The sequence below is a fragment of the Oncorhynchus mykiss genome, chromosome 6 (genome assembly GCF_013265735.2).
Source record: "Oncorhynchus mykiss isolate Arlee chromosome 6, USDA_OmykA_1.1, whole genome shotgun sequence".
Classification (NCBI taxonomy): Eukaryota; Metazoa; Chordata; class Actinopteri; order Salmoniformes; family Salmonidae; genus Oncorhynchus; species Oncorhynchus mykiss.
The window spans coordinates 17,279,891-17,299,478 of NC_048570.1; the positions used below are offsets into that span (position 1 = coordinate 17,279,891).

Genomic DNA, 19,588 nt, shown 5'->3' on the forward strand with positions numbered 1-19,588 from the left:
ACCAGAGCACCTTCTTCCACATGTTTGGTGTGTCTCCCAGGTGGCTTGTGGCAAACTTTAAACAACACTTTTTATGGATATCTTTAAGAAATGTCTTTCTTCTTGCCACTCTTCCATAAAGGCCAGATTTGTGCAATATACGACTGATTGTTGTCCTATGGACAGAGTCTCCCACCTCAGCTGTAGATCTCTGCTGTTCATCCAGAGTGATCATGGGCCTCTTGGCTGCATCTCTGATCAGTCTTCTCCTTGTATGAGCTGAAAGTTTAGAGGGACGGCCAGGTCTTGGTAGATTTGCAGTGGTCTGATAATCCTTCCATTTCAATATTATCGCTTGCACAGTGCTCCTTGGGATGTTTAAAGCTTGGGAAATATTTTTGTATCCAAATACAGCTTCAAACTTCTTCACAACAGTATCTCGGACCTGCCTGGTGTGTTCCTTGTTCTTCATGATGCTCTCTGCGCTTTTAACGGACCTCTGGGACTATCACAGTGCAGGTGCATTTATACGGAGACTTGATTACACACAGGTGGATTGTATTTATCATCATTAGTCATTTAGGTCAACATTGGATCATTCAGAGATCCTCACTGAACTTCTGGAGAGTTTGCTGCACTGAAAGTAAAGGGGCTGAATAATTTTGCACGCCCAATTTTTCAGTTTTTGATTTGTTAAAAAAGTTTGAAATATCCAATAAATGTCGTTCCACTTCATGATTGTGTCCCACTTGTTGTTGTTTCTTCACAAAAAAATACAGTTTTATATCTTTATGTTTGAAGCCTGAAATGTGGCAAAAGGTCAAGGGGGCCAAATACTTTCGCAAGGCACTGTACCAAGTCTACAGCAAGGAGAGAAATGGCCAGCCTGGAAACTGGCCAAGTAGTAATGATGGTGGACCCTCAGCTGCCTCGAGCCTCCTGGCCGGTGGGCCGTATATTTAAGACCATGCCTGGGACCGATGGTCGTGTTAGATCAGTGGAGATCCAGGTGAAGAACCGGACATATATCCGGCCATTTGCCCGACTAATTCCTCTCCCTGAGATGACAGAGGACGGGGAGCAATGAGCCTTTTTTGAGGAGTGTGGAATTTAACAAATTTCTGGGGTGGCTGTAGAAAAGGCCCATGGAGTTGGTGGAATACTCCTTTAATTCATTGCCATTTACTCAGCTGGGCCAGGGGCGCTTTAATTAGGTCAGGTGGAAATGTCCGACAGATCTCAACTCCATAAAAGGAGGAAATTGCCATCTTCTGATCTCGCTTCTTTCCTTAACTCCATCTGAACCAGAAGTTCTGTGCGTCCCTGAATCCATGTAAGTCCACCGACTATGTTACCTTTCATCTGAATTATCTGTGACGATCGGGAGAGTGGGCCATTCAGTTACTGTTAATAGTTATTACAGCGGAGCGCGGCTTGGAGCGCAGCTTCAAACATATTGTGTAATGTGAATTGTCAATGATCACGGCCCTACGGATCCTCATAGGCCAATTATGCAATCAATATGGTTCATATGAAATTAATTAATTATATGTACACATGAAGCCAGTGAAATGAGAAACGTCATTGTTTGCTAACTGATTGACTTTGATAATGGGGATTATAGATTGTATAACCATTCACTGTTTGTATTCTTTCATGATTTATGATAAATAGTTACGAGCCTAAATGACTCGCGGATGATTACTATTGACTTAATGAACTGAACTGTTGAACTCCCTAACTTATGTTAATAATGAATGATCTGATTTGATCTTTGATTATGAATTTGATTGGATACATGTTATTTGTTTCCTTTGTGATGCAGCACAGACTACTCAGTAAATATACCACTTTATGGTTAAAGGAATTCCTGCCTCAGTCTCATCCATTCCTCTGTCACCTGACACGTGACCACCTGTTCACCTTCACTGTCAGTCATCCTACCTGTCCAGCTACCCACACAGATTCCACTAATCTTTCAGTTACTAATGATCCTCAGCAACAACCAGCTGAAGGGAACTAACAGTAAATTGACAGTTGAATGTATGTGGTTATTAGTCCTACTGAGGGTCGATACTGATAGTTGCTAATATTTAACATGATAGAAAAGAGGTGGGTTGGCCGATAAATAAGACATTCGAGACTGCCCCTCCCTGCAAGTTAAAAGGCTCTACAATTTAAATTCTGCATAATGGCACAGCATTTCATAAACTTTACTGTGGAAAAGTCATGTTAATATGCTTCAGTTTGCTGCCATATGACTGGTTTCACATTTGTCTCCAGCTATTATAAGGTAGAATTGATCAAAAACAACGGTCATTTATATTTACAATTCCCTTATCCAAACTGATTACTCATTTACCTAGCTCGTATCAAGTTGTAAGTTATAGTGCATGGAGAATGCTGTTATTTCTATCGGAAAAAAGAGAGTATATACTTTGTCCACTTTTACTTGAAACCAGCAGGTTTGCTCTACTTCATTCAGGGTTTCATCTCGGGTAAAGGTAGTGGAGTTGTTAGGGAATTAACTCAAGGTCAGAACAAGGCATATCTGTAGACACACCCCCATCACACAATCTATTCTATCTCCACCCCAAAAGAAAAGCGGGTAAATCGCATTATATTAACAAGGAATAAAACAATTTCATACATTTTAGAATAAGGCTGTAACCTAACAATGTTTAAAAAGTGAAGGGTTCTGAATACCTGTGGATTACTGAAGAAAACGCACAAACAAAACTGAGGCTTTTGGATATAAAAACACTTTATCGAACAAAAGGAACATTTATTGAGTAAATTAATGTATTCTGAGTGCAACCATATGAAGATCATCAAAGGTAAGGGATTCATTGTATCTCTATTTCTGACTTGTGTAACTCTTCTACTTGGCTGGTTACTGTTTGTAATGATTTGTCTGCTGGGCTATGTTCTCAAATAATCGTAAGGTATGCTTTCGCCGTAAAGCATTTAAAAAAATCTGACACCGTGGTTGGATTCACAAGAAGTTCATCTTTAAACCAGGGCGGCCTGCCGGGGCGGCAGGGTAGCCTAGTGGTTAGAGCGTTGGACTAGTAACCGGAAGGTTGCAAGTTCCAACCCCCGAGCTGACAAGGTACAAATCTGTCATTCTGCCCCTGCCCACTGTTCCTAGGCCGTCATTGAAAATAAGAATTTGTTCTTAACTGCCTTGCCTAGTTAAATTAAGGTAAAATAATTAAAAATTCTGAATTTTTATAATGAGTATTTCTGTATTTGAATTTGGCGCTCTGCAATCTCACTTGTAGTTGGCCAGTTGGGATGCTAGCATCCCACATACCCTGAGGTTCATCTACACACAATACCCCATGACGACAAAACAATAACTTTTTTTTGTGATAGTTTATATGAAACAAAATAACAGACATCACATTTACATAAGTATTCAGACCCTTTACTCAGTACTCTGTTGAAGCACCTTTAGCAGTGATTACATCGTCTTTAGGTGCCTTTTGGCAAACTCCAAGCGGGCTGTCATGTGCCATTACTGAGGACTTGCTTCGGTCTGGCCACTCTACCATAAAGGCCTATTTGGTGGAGGGCTGCAGAGAAGGTTGTCCTTCTGGAATGTTCTCCCATCTCCATAGAGGAGCTCTGTCAGAGTGACCATCGGGTTCTTGGTCATCTCCCTGACCGAGTCCCTTCTCCCTGGATTGCTCAGTTTGGTCGGACGGCCAGCACTAGGAAGAGTCTTGGTGGTTCCAAACTTCTTCCATTTAAGAATGAAAGAAGCCACTGTGACAGAATCCTGTCTCGGAGCTCTACGGACAATTTCTTCGACCTCATGGCTTGGTTTGCTCTGACATGCACTGTCAACTGTGGGACCTTATGTAGACAGGTGTGTGCCTTTCCAAGTTATGTCCATTCAATTGAATTTACCAAAGGGGGACTCCAAGTTATAGAAACATCTCAAGGATGATCAATGGAAACAGGATGCACCTGAGCTCAATTTCGAGTCTCATATAAATAAGCTATTTCTGTTTATTTTTTTATACATTTGCAAAAATGTATAAAAACCTGTTTTCAGTTTGTCATTATGGGGTATCGTGTGTAGATTGTTGAATATATTGTTTTATTTAATCAATTTTAGAACAAGGCTGTAACCTAACAAAATGTAGAAAAAGTCAAGGGTGTCTGAATACTTTCCAAAGGCACTGTTTTGTAGTTTGAAACATTTGCTATTTTTTTCTAAGGGTAAAAATGTACTCTGTCATCCTCCAGGTATGTGGACGACGTGATATCTAGGATCGGCAGGATGTTTCCAGACATGTCGATTGAACTCTTCCGACCCAACGGGACGTCAGCAGTACTTCTGGTAAGATTCCTCCTCACCACCGGGAATACAACACTCCTCTGGTCCAAAACTGCTTCTCACACATTCAACATCTGACCAATTATTCAAGTTTGGAAGGCCACTCCCAATATAAATATATAAAAATGCTGACCAAGATGATATTTGCATGGTGTCAGCAATATCCACAAAAGAACATGCAAGCTATGCACCTTGTCCTCAGTTTTTTCCTTCATCGGATACCAGGATGAGTGCAGCTTCCTGTCCATGACTGCTGTCCAAAAATACAGAACCAAGGAGCTATTATGGTGTGTGTATTCTGTGACAAGATATCCATGATAGAGGGACACTGCTTAAGTTCCTTGACTAATGATTATGTGCAGTTGAAAGGGTACTGCACATCTCACTGTTCATGCAAGAGGTAGATTATAGAGAAACATCTTCAGTCCTCCTACCAACACTAGGTTCTCCCCAGCTCTGCTTTTGCTCTGAGTTTTATTTATATGATGTGCTTAAGCATTCGAAGAAGAGTTGAGCTGTTAAATATTAATACTACCTGTAATTATTAACATGGTTCCCTGGGATGTGTAGTGGAGCTCTGCTCTACAGCAGCATACATACTGCTGAACGGCACAGCTACTGTTCTTTACCGTCTCTTACCACAAAAAGGACCCTACAAAGTCAGTGCCCCTGACTTAGTGATGTGAGGAATAGCACTCTGGTCAGTCTTGCTATTTTAATCATGACCGCCAGGTCGTCAGCACTCAGCACTTTGGCCTTCCCTTTAAGTATTTTTGTATTTTATTACAGATCCCCATTAGCTGTTGCCAAGGCTACTCTTCCTGGGGTCCAAACAAGATTAATGCAATTGCATACAAAATGAAACAGTAGATCACACAACACATTATTACACACTACTCTACCACAACATATCTACAATACAACACATTATTACACACTACTCTACCACAGCATCTCTACAATACAACACATTATTACACACTACTCTACCACAACATATCTTCAATACAACACATTATAACACAATAATCAACCACAGCATCTCTACAATACAACACATTATTACACACTACTCTACCACAGCATCTCTACAATACAACACATTATTACACACTACTCTACCACAACATATCTTCAATACAACACATTATTACACATTACTCTACCACAACATATCTACAATACAACACATTATTACACACTACTCTACCACTACATATCTACAATACAACACATTATTACACACTACTCTACCACAACATATCTTCAATACAACACATTATTACACATTACTCTACCACAACATATCTACAATACAACACATTATTACACACTACTCTACCACAGCATCTCTACAATACAACACATTATTACACACTACTCTACCACAACATATCTACAATACAACACATTATTACACACTACTCTACCACAACATATCTATAATACAACACATTATAACACACTACTCTACCACTACATATCTACAATACAACACATTATTACACACTACTCTACCACAACATATCTACAATACAACACATTATTACACACTACTCAACCACAACATATCTACAATACAACACATTATAACACACTACTCTACCACTACATATCTATAATACAACACATTATAACACACTACTCTACCACAACATATCTACAATACAACACATTATTACACACTACTCTACCACAACATATCTACAATACAACACATTATTACACACTACTCTACCACAACATATCTACAATACAACACATTATTACACACTACTCTACCACAACATATCTACAATACAACACATTATTACACACTACTCAACCACAACATATCTACAATACAACACATTATTACACACTACTCTACCACAACAGCTCTACAATACAACACATTATTACTACTCTACCACAACATATCTACAATACAACACATTATTACACACTACTCTACCACAACATATCTACAATACAACACATTATTACTACTCTACCACAACATATCTACAATACAACACATTATAACACACTACTCTACCACAACATATCTATAATACAACACATTATAACACACTACTCTACCACAACATATCTACAATACAACACATTATTACACACTACTCTACCACAACATATCTTCAATACAACACATTATTACACATTACTCTACCACAACATATCTACAATACAACACATTATAACACACTACTCTACCACAACATATCTACAATACAACACATTATTACACACTACTCTACCACAACATATCTACAATACAACACATTATTACTACTCTACCACAACATATCTACAATACAACACATTATTACACACTACTCTACCACAGCATCTCTACAATACAACACATTATTACACACTACTCAACCACAGCATCTCTACAATACAACATATTATTACTACTCTACCACAACATCTCTACAATACAACACATTATTACACACTACTCAACCACAGCATCTCTACAATACAACACATTATTACACACTACTCTACCACAACATATCTGTATCTACAATACAAATCCATAATACAGTAATATAACAATATTACAATGTAAGTGTGTGTAGAGTGCGTGTGTTAGCGTGTCTTCACAGTCCGCGCTGTTTTCCTTATGAGGTGTAGTTTTCTTTTTTCTTTTTTTTCTTGCATTAGTTACAGTGCCTTCAGAAATTAAGAAAAAATGACAAGCCGAAATGTCAATAAGTATTCAACCCCATTTATGGCAAGCCTAAATAAATTCAAGAGTAAAAATGTGCTTAATAAGTTGCAAGGACTCACTCAGTGTGCAATAATAGTGTTTAACATAATTTTTTAATCACTACCTCAACTCTGTACCCCACACACACACAATTATCTGTAAGGTCCCTCAGTTGAGCAGTGAATTTCAAACACAGATTCAACCACAAAGACCAGGGAGGTTTTCCAATGCCTCGCAAAGAAGGGCACCTTTTGATAGAGATTGAAACATGTAAACAAAGAAGACCTTGAATATCCCTTTGAGCATGATGAAGTTATTAATGACTCTTTGGATGGTGTATCAGTACACCCAGTCACTACAAAGATACAAGCGTCCTTTCTAACTCATTTGCTGGAGAGGAAGGAAAACGCTCAGGGATTTCTCAGTGAGGCCAATGACGACTTTAAAATATTTACAGCGTTTAATGGCTGCGATAGGAGAACTGAGGATGGATCAACAAAATTGTAGTTATTCTACAAGACTAACCTAATTGACAGACTGAAAAGAAGGGAGCCTGTGCAGAATAAACATATTCCAAAAGATGCATCCTGTTTGTAGCACATTTACTAAAGTAACACTGCAAAAAATGCAGGAAATTTTAGGTCTTTTGTGTGAAAATGTTGTGTAACTTCCGGTGCGCATTTACAGTGAACACTGAGGCTATACCCTTACAGTTTTAGACAGTAGCCTTGTGGCCAATGTTCCCTCAAAAATATCAACAGTGAGCAAATTTCAGGTCTGCTGAGCTCAAACTTGAATATTGTGTGGAGTACAGGCTGAGTCGTGCGCAATGTAATATTTTGTTTCGGTATTTTGCATTGAAAGTGGCAAATATGCCTAGACACTTTTACCCCTACCAACATGTACATACTGTGTTACTTCAATTACCTCAACTACCGCGTACCACTGCACATTGACTCGGTACTGGTACTGGTACTCCTTGTATATAGGCTTTTTTTTTATTGTTACTATTTCATTGGAAAGTCTACATCTGTTGTTTTCGGGGCATCCAACAATACAGTGTGTTGCAGCGATTTTACTTATTGTGGTTGACGTGTATAGTGTTAAGTCATCAGCATACATAGACACACAGGCTTTACTCAGTGCCAGTGGCAGGTCATAAGTAAACATTTAAAAAAGTAAGGGGCCTAGACAGCTGGCCTGGGTAATGCATGACTCTACCTGGATTATGTTGGAGAGGATTCCATTAAAGAACCCCTTCTGTGTTCTGTTGGACAGGTAACTCTCCATCCACGATATAGCAGGGAATATTTAACCATAACACATGAAGTACTTTTTTCCAGCAGCACATTTTGATCGATAATATCAAAAGCTACACTGACGTGTAACAAGACAGCTCCCACAATTTTCTTATTATCCATTTCTTTTAGCGAATCATCAGTCATTTGTGTAAGTGCCGTACATGTTTAGTGCCCTTCCCTATAAGCATGCTGAAAGTCTGTCAATTTGTTTACCGTGAAATACACTGAACAAAAATATAAACACAACATTTAAAGAGTTGGTGCCATGTTTCATGACCTGAAATTATAGATCCCAGACATGTCCCATATGCACAACAGCTTATTTCGCTCAAATGTTGTGCACAAGTTAGTTTACATCCATTAGTGAGCATTTCTCCTTTGCCAAGATAATCCATCCACCTGACAGGTGTGGCATATCAAGAAGCTTAGTAAACAGCATGATCAGCACACAGGTGCACCTTGTGCTGGGGACAATAAAAGGCCACTCTAAAATGTGCAGTTTTGTTACACAACACAATGCCATAGATTTGTCACATGTTATAGGAGTGTGCAATTGGCATGCTAACTGCAGGAATGTCCACGAGCTGTTGCCAGATAATTTAATGTTCATGTTTCTACTATAAACTGCCTCCAACGTCGTTTTAGAGAATTTGGCAGTACGTCCAACCGGCCTCACAATCCTAGACCAAGTGTAACCACGCCAGCCCAGGACCTCCACATCCGGCTTCTTCACCTGCCGAATCGTCTGAGACCAGCCACCCAGACAGTTGATGCAACTGTGGGTTTGCCCAACCAAATAATTTCTGCACAAACTGTCAAACCGTCTCAGGGAAGCTCATCTGCTTGACCGTTGTCCTCACCAGGGTCTTGACCTAACTGCAGTTCAGCATTGTAACCATCTTCAGTGGGAAAATGCTCACCTTCACTGGCATGCTGGAGAAGTGTGCTCTTCACTGATGAATCCTGGTTTCAGCTGTACCGGGCAGATGGCAGACATGGTGTTGTCTGGGCGAGTAGTTTGCTGAGGTCAATGTTGTGAACAGTGTGATGGGGTTATGTTATGGGCAGGCATAAGCTATGGCAATTTGAATGCACAGAGATCCTGAGGCCCATTGACATGCCATACATTCACTGCCATCACCTTATGTTTCAGCATGATAATGCGCAGCCCACTGTCTCCAGGATCTGTACACAATTCCTGGAATCTGAAACTGTCGCAGTTCTTCCATGGCCTGCATACTCACCAGATATGCCGTTGAGCAGGTTTGGGATGCTCTGGATTGGCGTGTACGACAGCGCGTTTCAGTTCCCACCAACTTCCAGCAACCACTCACAGCCATTGAAGAGGAATGGGACAACATTCCACAGGCCACAATCAACAGCCTGGTCAACTACGCAATGGAGATGTCACGCTGCATGAGGCTAATGGTGATCACACCAGAAACTGACTGGCCCCTACATTTTTTTAAAAGGTTTTTGTGGCCAACAGATGCATACCTGTATTCTCAGTCGTGTGAAATCCATAGATTAGGGCCTAATTTATTTATTTAAATTGACTGATTTCCTTATATGAACAGTAACAGTAAAATCTTTGAAGTTGTTGCATGTTGCGGTTATATTTTTGTTCAGTGTAGCATTGTATCTAGCTGACCAGTGGCTTCATCCATTTGTCTGCGTCTTTGCTCAATGATGCTAAGATCCCTTCATGCGCCAGTACTGTGTCCAACTCTAATCCATTTGGTGTGCGAAGACAGAAATTAGAGGATAGAGAGGGTAAGAGAAGCAGAAAGAGAGTGGCTGACGGGAGAGAAAGAGACGGGAAGATTACAAATACGCCATCCAAATGATGTATATACAGTTGGGCAAAAAAGTATTTAGTCAGCCACCGATTGTGCAAGTTCTCACACTTAAAAAGATGAGAGAGGCCTGTAATTTTCATCACCGGTACACTTCAACTATGAAAGACAAAATGAGAAAAAAAATCCAGAAAATCACATTGTAGGATTTTTAATGAATTTATTTGCAAATTATGGTGGAAAATAAGTATTTGGTCACCTACAAACAAGCAAGATTTCTGGCTCTCACAGACCTGTAACTTCTTCTTTAAGAGGCTCCTCTGTCCTCCACTTGTTACCTGTATTAATGGCACCTGTTTGAACTTATCAGTATAGAAGACACCTGTCCACAACCTCAAACAGTCACACTCCAAACTCCACTATGGCCAAGACCAAAGAGCTGTCAAAGGACACCAGAAACAAAATTGTAGACCTGCACCAGGCTGGGAAGACTGAATCTGCAATAGGTAAGCAGCTTGGTTTGAAGAAATCAATTGTGGGAGCAATTATTAGGAAATGGAAGACATACAAGACCACTGATAATCTCCCTCGATCTGGGGCTCACCCCGTGGGGTCAAAATGATCACAAGTACGGTGAGCAAAAATCCTAGAACCACACGGGGGGACCTAGTGAATGACCTGCAGAGAGCTGGGACCGAAGTAACAAAGCCTACCATCAGTAACACACTATGCCGCCAGGGACTCAAATCCTGCAGTGCCAGACATGTCCCCCTGCTTAAGCCAGTACATGTCCAGGCCCGTCTGAAGTTTGCTAGAGAGCATTTGGATGATCCAGAAGAAGATTGGGAGAATGTCATATGGTCAGATGAAACTAAAATATAACTTTTTGGTGGTAACTCAATGCTGAGTTGCATCCAAAGAACACCATACCTACTGTGAAGCATGGGGGTGGAAACATCATGCTTTGGGGCTGTTTTTCTGCAAAGGGACCAGGACGACTGATCCGTGTAAAGGAAAGAATGAATGGGGCCATGTATCGTGAAATTTTGAGCAAGGGCATTGGGCATTGAAGATGAAACGTGGCTGGGTCTTTCAGTATGACAATGATCCCAAACACACCGCCCGGGCAACGAAGGAGTGGCTTCGTAAGAAGCATTTCAAGGTCCTGGAGTGGCCTAGCCAGTCTCCAGATCTCAACCTCATAGAAAATCTTTGGAGGGAGTTGAAAGTCTGTGTTGCCCAGCAACAGCCCCAAAACATCACTGCTCCAGAGGAGATCTGCATGGAGGAATGGGCCAAAATTCCAGCAACAGTGTGTTAAAACCTTGTGAAGACTTACAGAAAACGTTTGTCCTCTGTCATTGCCAACAAAGGGTATATAACAAAGTATTGAGAAACTTTTGTTATTGACCAAATACTTATTTTCCACCAGAATTTGCAAATAAATTCATTAAAAATCCTACACTGTGATCTTCTGGATTTTTTTTCTTCTAATTTTGTCTGTCATAGTTGAAGTGTACCTATGATGACAATTACAGGCCTCTCTCATCTTCTGACTAAATCCTTTTTTACCCCACTGTAAACCCTGGATTGCCAATATGCTGCCACCAGTCAGCCATATTGGCATTCCTCAGTAGGAACAGTCCTCCATAGGAATGAATGGAATTCAATGAAATTATTAAAGCACAAAATGTAAGAGGTTTTTGTTGTAGTGGGGACAGTAACATTAGAAGATTAAAACAAGTGTACTTTAAGGAACATTTTTGTATTTATTCTTCTTTTTAATGTTTAGTGCAAGATAATTTAATAGTATGCATTGTCTGTAATGATCATTGCAAAAACAATTCTAGACATAAATGCATTTCAAAAGCTTCCATAATTTGTTGTACAATTATGTGGAAGTGCCAAGATGGCGTCGCGGTTGCTTTAAAACAGCGCCCCCTTTCAGTCATCTAATGTATACATAAATCATGCTCCATCCCCACCAACAGGGGTTCACTGGCTCACAGATGGCCCAGTTGGCAGGCTAGCAGCCCAGCCAGATACAGTTCTACTCCCAGCCCTGTCCTCCATAGTACACCCAGGCCTCATTACCTCACCATCACCGTCACTGTCACAGCAGAGCTCGAAAGAACACAGTCATTTAAATACAAGCAACCCAAATGTCGGTTTCTTGCTCGTGGATTTGTTAATGGACTGTTAGTTTTGTAACAATCACTGTGTGTGTGTGTTTGGCCACTGTTAAAGTTAATAATTTGTCCATCTCTTAAAGTGGGTTTTAAGGGATGGACAATCATTTTTGCATCACCCCATCAGAATATAATGTACTTCATTGTACATTCAGATTTTTAAAGAGAGGTTAGCTTTCGAAAAGCCCAGAATGTACGAATTAACGATTTACAAAACTGAAGATCTTGCCTTTTGGTGTCGCGTGTCCTTGAAGGAATTTAGTGTAGAACATGACTGACAATTGGCAAGCGTGTGTTCTGCTAAGGGAAATCAATAGCATAGAGGAACAAAGTCTACCAGGCCACCATGGGTCTCGTCTGGTAACCTGTAATAGAAAATGAAAGGCCCTGCTTGTGCTGTGTTACTCGCTCTCTCCCTTTCTCTTTCTCTCCTCTCTCCCCATCCTCCCTTTCTTTCGTTTTCCCCTTCTCTCGCCCCCATTTTCTCTCTCTCTCGCCCCCATTTTCTCTCTCTCTCGCCCCCCTTTTCTCTCTCTCTCGCTCATTCATCAATTTTTTGACTACGCCCCTTCGTCAGTAATTGGTCAACAGTAGGGATTCTACAATAGTGTTGTCATTCAACAATAGACGACTCGTTTTCTTGGACATTTTGTCACTTGAGAAATATTACACCGAATATCTTAGTTGCAGTACCTTCAGAAAGTACCTTTTCCACATTTTGTTGTGTTACAGCCTGAATTAGAAATTGATTAAATGTAGATTTTCTGACACTCGCCTACACACAATATGGCTGTCCCCGACAACATCAACAAATGTTAGTCGACAGAGAGTTGTCTGTTCCATCGCCCAATCAATTGGTCGACATTTTATAATACAGTCAACTACATGTAGGCTACTGAGCTTGTTTGATGCTTTAAGCACTGCGACGACAAATGAAGACACAAATTACTAAAGAGGGGGAGCCAGAGATCAATATAGCCTAACCAGAAGAAAAAATCCTGTTCCCTACCCTCTTCCCCTTGCTTGCTGCTGCTGGCCTTCACAGATTCTGCCGTTAAGCTCCAGAAGGTGCGGGTAATGGGCTACACCATCAGTTGGCAACGTTTTCCTTTTGGTGTGCCATTTCTACTAAGTTATCGTACCATTTCTACTGACCTGCGTGCCAGTTATTTTAGGCGCAGTATTTGCAGCATACTGCAGTTATGCTGTACTTTAACTGTAGTTATAATGCAATTATACTGCACTCTGACTGCTGTCTTTTTTCGTGATGGAAATTCTACAAATCTAAAAGTAACTTCTGTTGCCATTGCCAATATTTAACAATAGCCTACATAAAGCCAACAAATAAAAACATTACAGCCCGCAAGTATAAAATATCCTGATTTTAAAATATCCTAATCATCACATTGGCTATGCGTGGCCAATCTGCAAGGAACTTGAAACATTGTATTAACTTGGTCTGGTGTGAAGCTTGTGCTAGCAAACTTACAACATTGTATAAAATATTCTGGGCCCTCAGTTTCCTGTGCCAGTGAGCTCCAGACAGAAAGTCACTGCTGTAGGCTGTTTACGCAAGGGATAAGAAGGTAGGCCTATTTTATGAAGTTTCCACCAGATCAGAGCTTGACATTTTTTCCACTTTCATGCTGTAGTAATCGAAAGCGAGAGAGCTGTAAAGATTACATTGAGGAACTATTGTCATTCTCAATGGATGTAAAAACAGACTTTGTTTACTTGCTGTTTGAGGTAAAGAAAAAAATTACTTTGAGAAGCTCCACAATGATGATGAGTTAAGACAATCAGAAATAGTATCAGATACCCAAATGGGCACATTTTATAGGGCTACATTTGCACGCAGGCCAGGTAGACTAGTACTACTTCTATATGCATACTAAAGTGCGTGTCCTTACTCAAGATTGACAGGAGCGCTCCGAACAGAAGACAATTAATAAATGTACAATTCGTAAATGGAATAGGAAAGAAATTACACGTTTTTCTGACAAGTGTAGTCTAGGTTGTGCGCTCTGCAAACGTGTCCACTCCTACAATGACAACTTTAAAACTGTAACATTAATATATTGAATGCATTAACATAATTACCTTAACAAAACAAACATTGTAGATTAGAAATGATGGGAAACAACGGTAAATGTACTACTGGTGATACTGGTGTGCCCTCCCCTCAGCCTACCAATGGATTAGTCCACTGACAGGCATGAATCAGACAGGTGTCTCAAGTGCCATAATTCCTTTAAATAAATGTGCCACTTCTCAACTAAAAAAAACCTTAGGCTGTTGGTCGACCATCAACAAAACAATTGACTAAATGTGGTCAGCCCTAACACTCAGTACCCCATAGTGTTAAAGTGGACTCATGTTTATCTTTACAAATTAACCTTTAACCTCAACAACATTCCTCTGAAAAGGCAGTTCAATTCAAAAATATTTTGGGGAAATATGTAACTTTCACACATTAACAAGTCCAATACAGCAAATTAAAGATAAACATCTTGTTAATCTACCCATCGTGTCCGATTTCAAAAATGCTTTACAGCTAAAGCACAACATATGATTATGTTAGATCGCCGCCAAGTCTGAAAAAGATTCCAGCCAAAGATAGGAGTCACAAAAAGCAGAAATATAGCTAAAATTAATTACTAACCTTTGATTTTCATCAGATGACACTCATAGGACATCATGTTACACAATAGATGTATGTTTTGTTTGATAATGTGCATATTTATATCCAAAAATCTCAGTTTACATTGGCGCCTTACGTGCAGTAATGTTTTGATTCCAAAACATCTGGTGATTTTGCAGAAATACTAATAATAAATATTGATAAAAGAAACTAGTGTTATTCACAGAATTAAATATAGACTTCTCCTTAATGCAACAGTGTGTCAGATTTCAAAAAAGCATAATCTGAGAACGGCGCTCAGAGCCCAAAACAGCCAGAGGAATAGCCGCCATTTTGGAATCAACAAAGTTAGAAACAACACCATAACAATCCCCTAACCTTTGATGTTCTTCATCAGAAGGCACTCCCAGGAATCCCAGTTCGACAATGACTGATTTGTTCCATAATTTATGTCCAAATAGCCACTTGTTATTAGCGTGTTCAGCCCAGTAATCCATCTTCATGAGGCGCGAGCATTTCATCCAGACAAAAACTCAAAGTTCCGTTACAGTCCTTTAGAAACATGTCAAACGATGTATGTTTTTAACATAAAACATCAATAATGTTCCAACCGGAGAATTCCTTTGTCTTCAGAAAGAGCACTGGAACGCGAGGTAACTCTGTCGGTACCGTGCGTCATGAGGCCAAGGCTCTCTGCCAGACCACTGACTCAGAGGTCTCATGAGCCCCTCCTTTATAGTAGACGGTCAAAAGACGGTTGAATTCTAAGAAGCCCTAGGAAGTGCAACCTCATCCATATCTCAATGTGTACTCGGTAGGCCAATCTTTGAAAAACTACAAAACTCAGATGTCTCTTCCTGGTTGGATTTTTCTCAGGTTTTCGCCTGCCATAGGAGTTATGTTATACTCAGACATCATTCAAACAGTTTTAGAAACTTCAGAGTGTTTTCTATCCAATACTAATAATAATATGCATATATTAGCATGTGGGACAGAGTAGGAGGCAGTTCACTCTGGGCACGCTATTCATCCAAAAGTGAAAATGCTGCCCCCTATCCCATTAATAAGCAATTAAAAGCTGAAATGTCTTGAGTCAATAAGTATTCAACCCCTTTATGACAAGCCTAAATAACTTTAGGAGTAAAAATGTGCTTAACAAGTCCCATAAGTTGCATGGACTATAATAGTATTTAGATAGCCAGTATGAGGGTTTGCACTTAGGTTAGAATGAAAGGTGGCCGGTACGTGGAGGAGAAAATATCTGTAGAGTTCAAAAAGTACTCGCACTCAAAACCATGAAAAGGAATAACCCAAGGAGTCCGAGATGATGTAAAAAATAATGTCATTAGTTAAATCCATGCTCGAAATAATACATAAAGTGAAAGTGCAAGGTGCTGAATAAAATGAAAAGGGAACAGAGCATACGTTTCGGCCTTATGTCTTCATCTGTGCTGTAGAAACAAATTAACAACACAAGTACTTAAGACACACCTGCTGTGCGTAACAGGCGCAGGCAGATAGTTGATTAGAGACTGGCGAATCGGAAGTCAATGCATATTAACAAGGGATATATAGAAGAGTATCAAAAATTGACCATTCAAATGTCACATAAAACTGGAAAGAGACAACAGTCTGGGCTATATAATATCAGAAGCAATAGATATGAAGTACTCAAGTAGGCGAAACATTTCTTTGTACAGCACTGTCGTAGGCATAAGGCCGAAACGTGTGCTCCGTTCCTATTTCATTTTGTTTAGCACCTTGCATTTTCACTTTTTTAAATATTTTGAGCATGGATTCAATTAATTCTATTTTTTTTTTCCATTGCGGCCTCCTTGGGTAATTCCTTTTTCATGCTTTTGGGTGCGAGTACTTTTTGAATGATGTTCCAAAACATGCATATTGTTTGAAATAAGACACTAACGGAAAACTGCAAAGAATGTGGCTACTTTGAATGCAAAGTATTATGTTTTGGGCAAAACCAACACAACACATCACTGAGTACCACTTCATATTTTCAAGAATGGTGGTGGCTGCATCATGTTATGGGAATGCTTGTCATCAGCAAGGACTAGGGAGTTTTTTAGGATGAAAAGAAACGGAATAGAGCTAAGCACATGCACAATCTTAAAGGGAAACCTGATTCAGTCTGCTTTCCAACAGACACTGGGAGACAAATTCACCTTTCAGCAGGACAATAATGTAAAACACAAGGCGAAATATATGCTGGAGCTGCTTACCAAGATGCCATTGAATGGTCCTGAGTGGCCTAGTTAAAGTTTTGACTTAAATCGGCTTGAAAATCTATGGCAAGATTTGAAAAAGTCTAGTAATGACCAACAATTGAGGTGCAAATCTCTTTAGACTTACCCAGAAATACTCACAGCTGTAATTGCTACCAAAGGTGATTCTAACCTGTATTGGCTCAGGGGTATGAATACTGCATCTTGATAGTTATGTTTGATGATCCTAGTTGTTTGTTGCTTCTTTTGAAACATTTGAGAGGAGCAGGGGTGTGCTGTACATGAGGGTCATTCATTTAATTTTAAAGTGACCTTGTTGGGGTATCGATCTAAAAAATAAAAAAAATAAAAAATCCCACATCAAGGTGTGAACACCTGGGCCAAGGGGAGCTGGGCGGGCAGGCAGGCAGGCAGCGCTCCATGTGTGGAATATTGACCTGATATCCTCTGACTGGCTTAATTCTGAGGTGGAGAGACCCTCCAGGCGCTGAGGTCAGGACAGGGAGACCAACAAACATGGCCGTCATCAAAAGATATAGCCAGCCTCACCAAACCCTCAACAAGCAGGATCAGGTAGCAGACTGACTGGCAGCCAAGTGGGCAAATAAGTCCTGTTTTGGTGATGAAATAAATCAGTGATCCCTCCCACTGTTTTTTTAAAACCAGTTCAAAGAAGAAACAGATTCACTGTCAGCAATTCACTCCCCCTTGTGTCACACAGCAGCATTGTTGGATTTAATTGACTTTTTCTTCAGACCAAATGATTAACTGTCAAGAGGAAAGGTTATTGTATTTTCTACCATTTGTTGCACAGAGCCACACAAACTCAAAAAACTTGACATCATTCCTTATGGTGACATATCAGTGGGCTAATAGTTTGGGATGTTAAATTATGAGCCTCTACGTGTCTTTGACATGTTTGCTGTGAATAGGCTATATGATGTGAAAATGGCAGTGCATTTTATTGCGAGGCTGACTTCCCTCTTTCTCTCACTATCTTGTTCTGTTCTCCATCTCAACTTGTCAGATTTATTTTTTTCCTCTCGGGACCATGGAGGACGTCAGTCACATCCAGACCCACTTGTTGCTTGGAAACTGTTACTTTTTTTAATCGTGTCTCCAATTTGTTGTGTGCTCTGCTCTCTACAGTATGCGATCTGCTGCCCACTCTCTCGCTAAATAAAACGGCCCACCATCTGTGAGCCTATGCTGCAGCCACGGACAGAAATGCACTTTTCCTTTTCCTAATTAACCACACTAGGCCAGCTCATCGGGGTCCAAAGTGGAGCTCTGTTCTGCCCACTGAGTCATACTTTTATTCTTGGTGTCAGGAGAGCACTTTGTAAACGTAGGAAGTATAGCTGCCTAGGTAGGGAGTCTGCTAGTCTCATTTGTATAATATGTAATAGTAGTGTGTCAGTCATTTCAAACACATTTTGAAACATTCAGAAAATATTAAGTAGAGAGTACCTGAGTGTAGAGAGAAGTCTTAGACTCTATGCTTGTGCTTATTGTAGTTAGATTATGTTGGACATATTCCCGTCAACATTTGTTCAGGAAGGAGACCCAGATCAATTCCTCATGTAAGCGTACGTGCACCTGTGCGTCTGTGTGTGAGCGCACTGCTAGGCTTTCGTCTGTCCCATTTTTTTGGATAGACGGAGCCATTAGTTGATGTTTGTATTTTAGCGCCTCGTTCGTGTAGGTTATGTAGTACTTTGGAGCTCCACACACTCACTCTGTTTGGACCTCCACAGAGAGAAGGCATCATGGACTATAACAAGGTGATTCACAATCTGCTCCCACAAATGTATCAACTGAGGCTTTTAGGAATGACAAATTGTCTTAAGTAGAGCCCGGGTCTACATTCCAAGCCACATGTTCTATTGATACCGTTATATTCCTTTGAGACTGGAGAAATCTGCAGGTCTCAAATGAAAGATTACTTTATTACTTTAATATATTATATAACGTAAGTAGCCTAGTACTTAGCCTAGTACTTTATTTAAATATAGTTGATGTCAATCCGCCTTGGAAAAGAAAACCGAGAGGAATCCAATTGTTTACAGTACCGGTACAATCTCCAGTGCACACAGAAAGTATTCAGACAGCTTGACCTTTTCCTCATTTTGTTATGTTACAGCCTTATTCTAAAATTGATTTAATATTTTTCACCTCACCAATCTACGCACAATACCCTATAATGACAAAGCAAAAATGTTTTTTCAACTTTGCAAATGTATAAAATAAAAAAAAACGGAAATATCACATTTGCTTAAGTATTCAGACCCTTTACTCAGTACTTTGTTGAAGCACGTTTGGCAGTGATTACAGCCTCGAGTCTTGGTGTTGGGGTAAATGGGGCGGCAGGT

At 40.0% G+C, this 19,588-nt stretch overlaps 1 protein-coding gene across 2 annotated transcripts in view; it reads left to right on the top strand.

Moving 5' to 3' along the window:
* The window catches only part of med27 (mediator complex subunit 27), a 93,290-nt gene that overhangs the window by 54,326 nt on the left and 19,376 nt on the right, over positions 1-19,588 (top strand). For both annotated transcript variants that reach the window (XM_021605363.2, XM_021605362.2), the window contains exon 4: positions 4,237-4,330. In XM_021605363.2, coding sequence (XP_021461038.1) covers positions 4,237-4,330 — 94 coding nt within the window. The remainder of the gene's footprint in view (positions 1-4,236; positions 4,331-19,588) is intronic.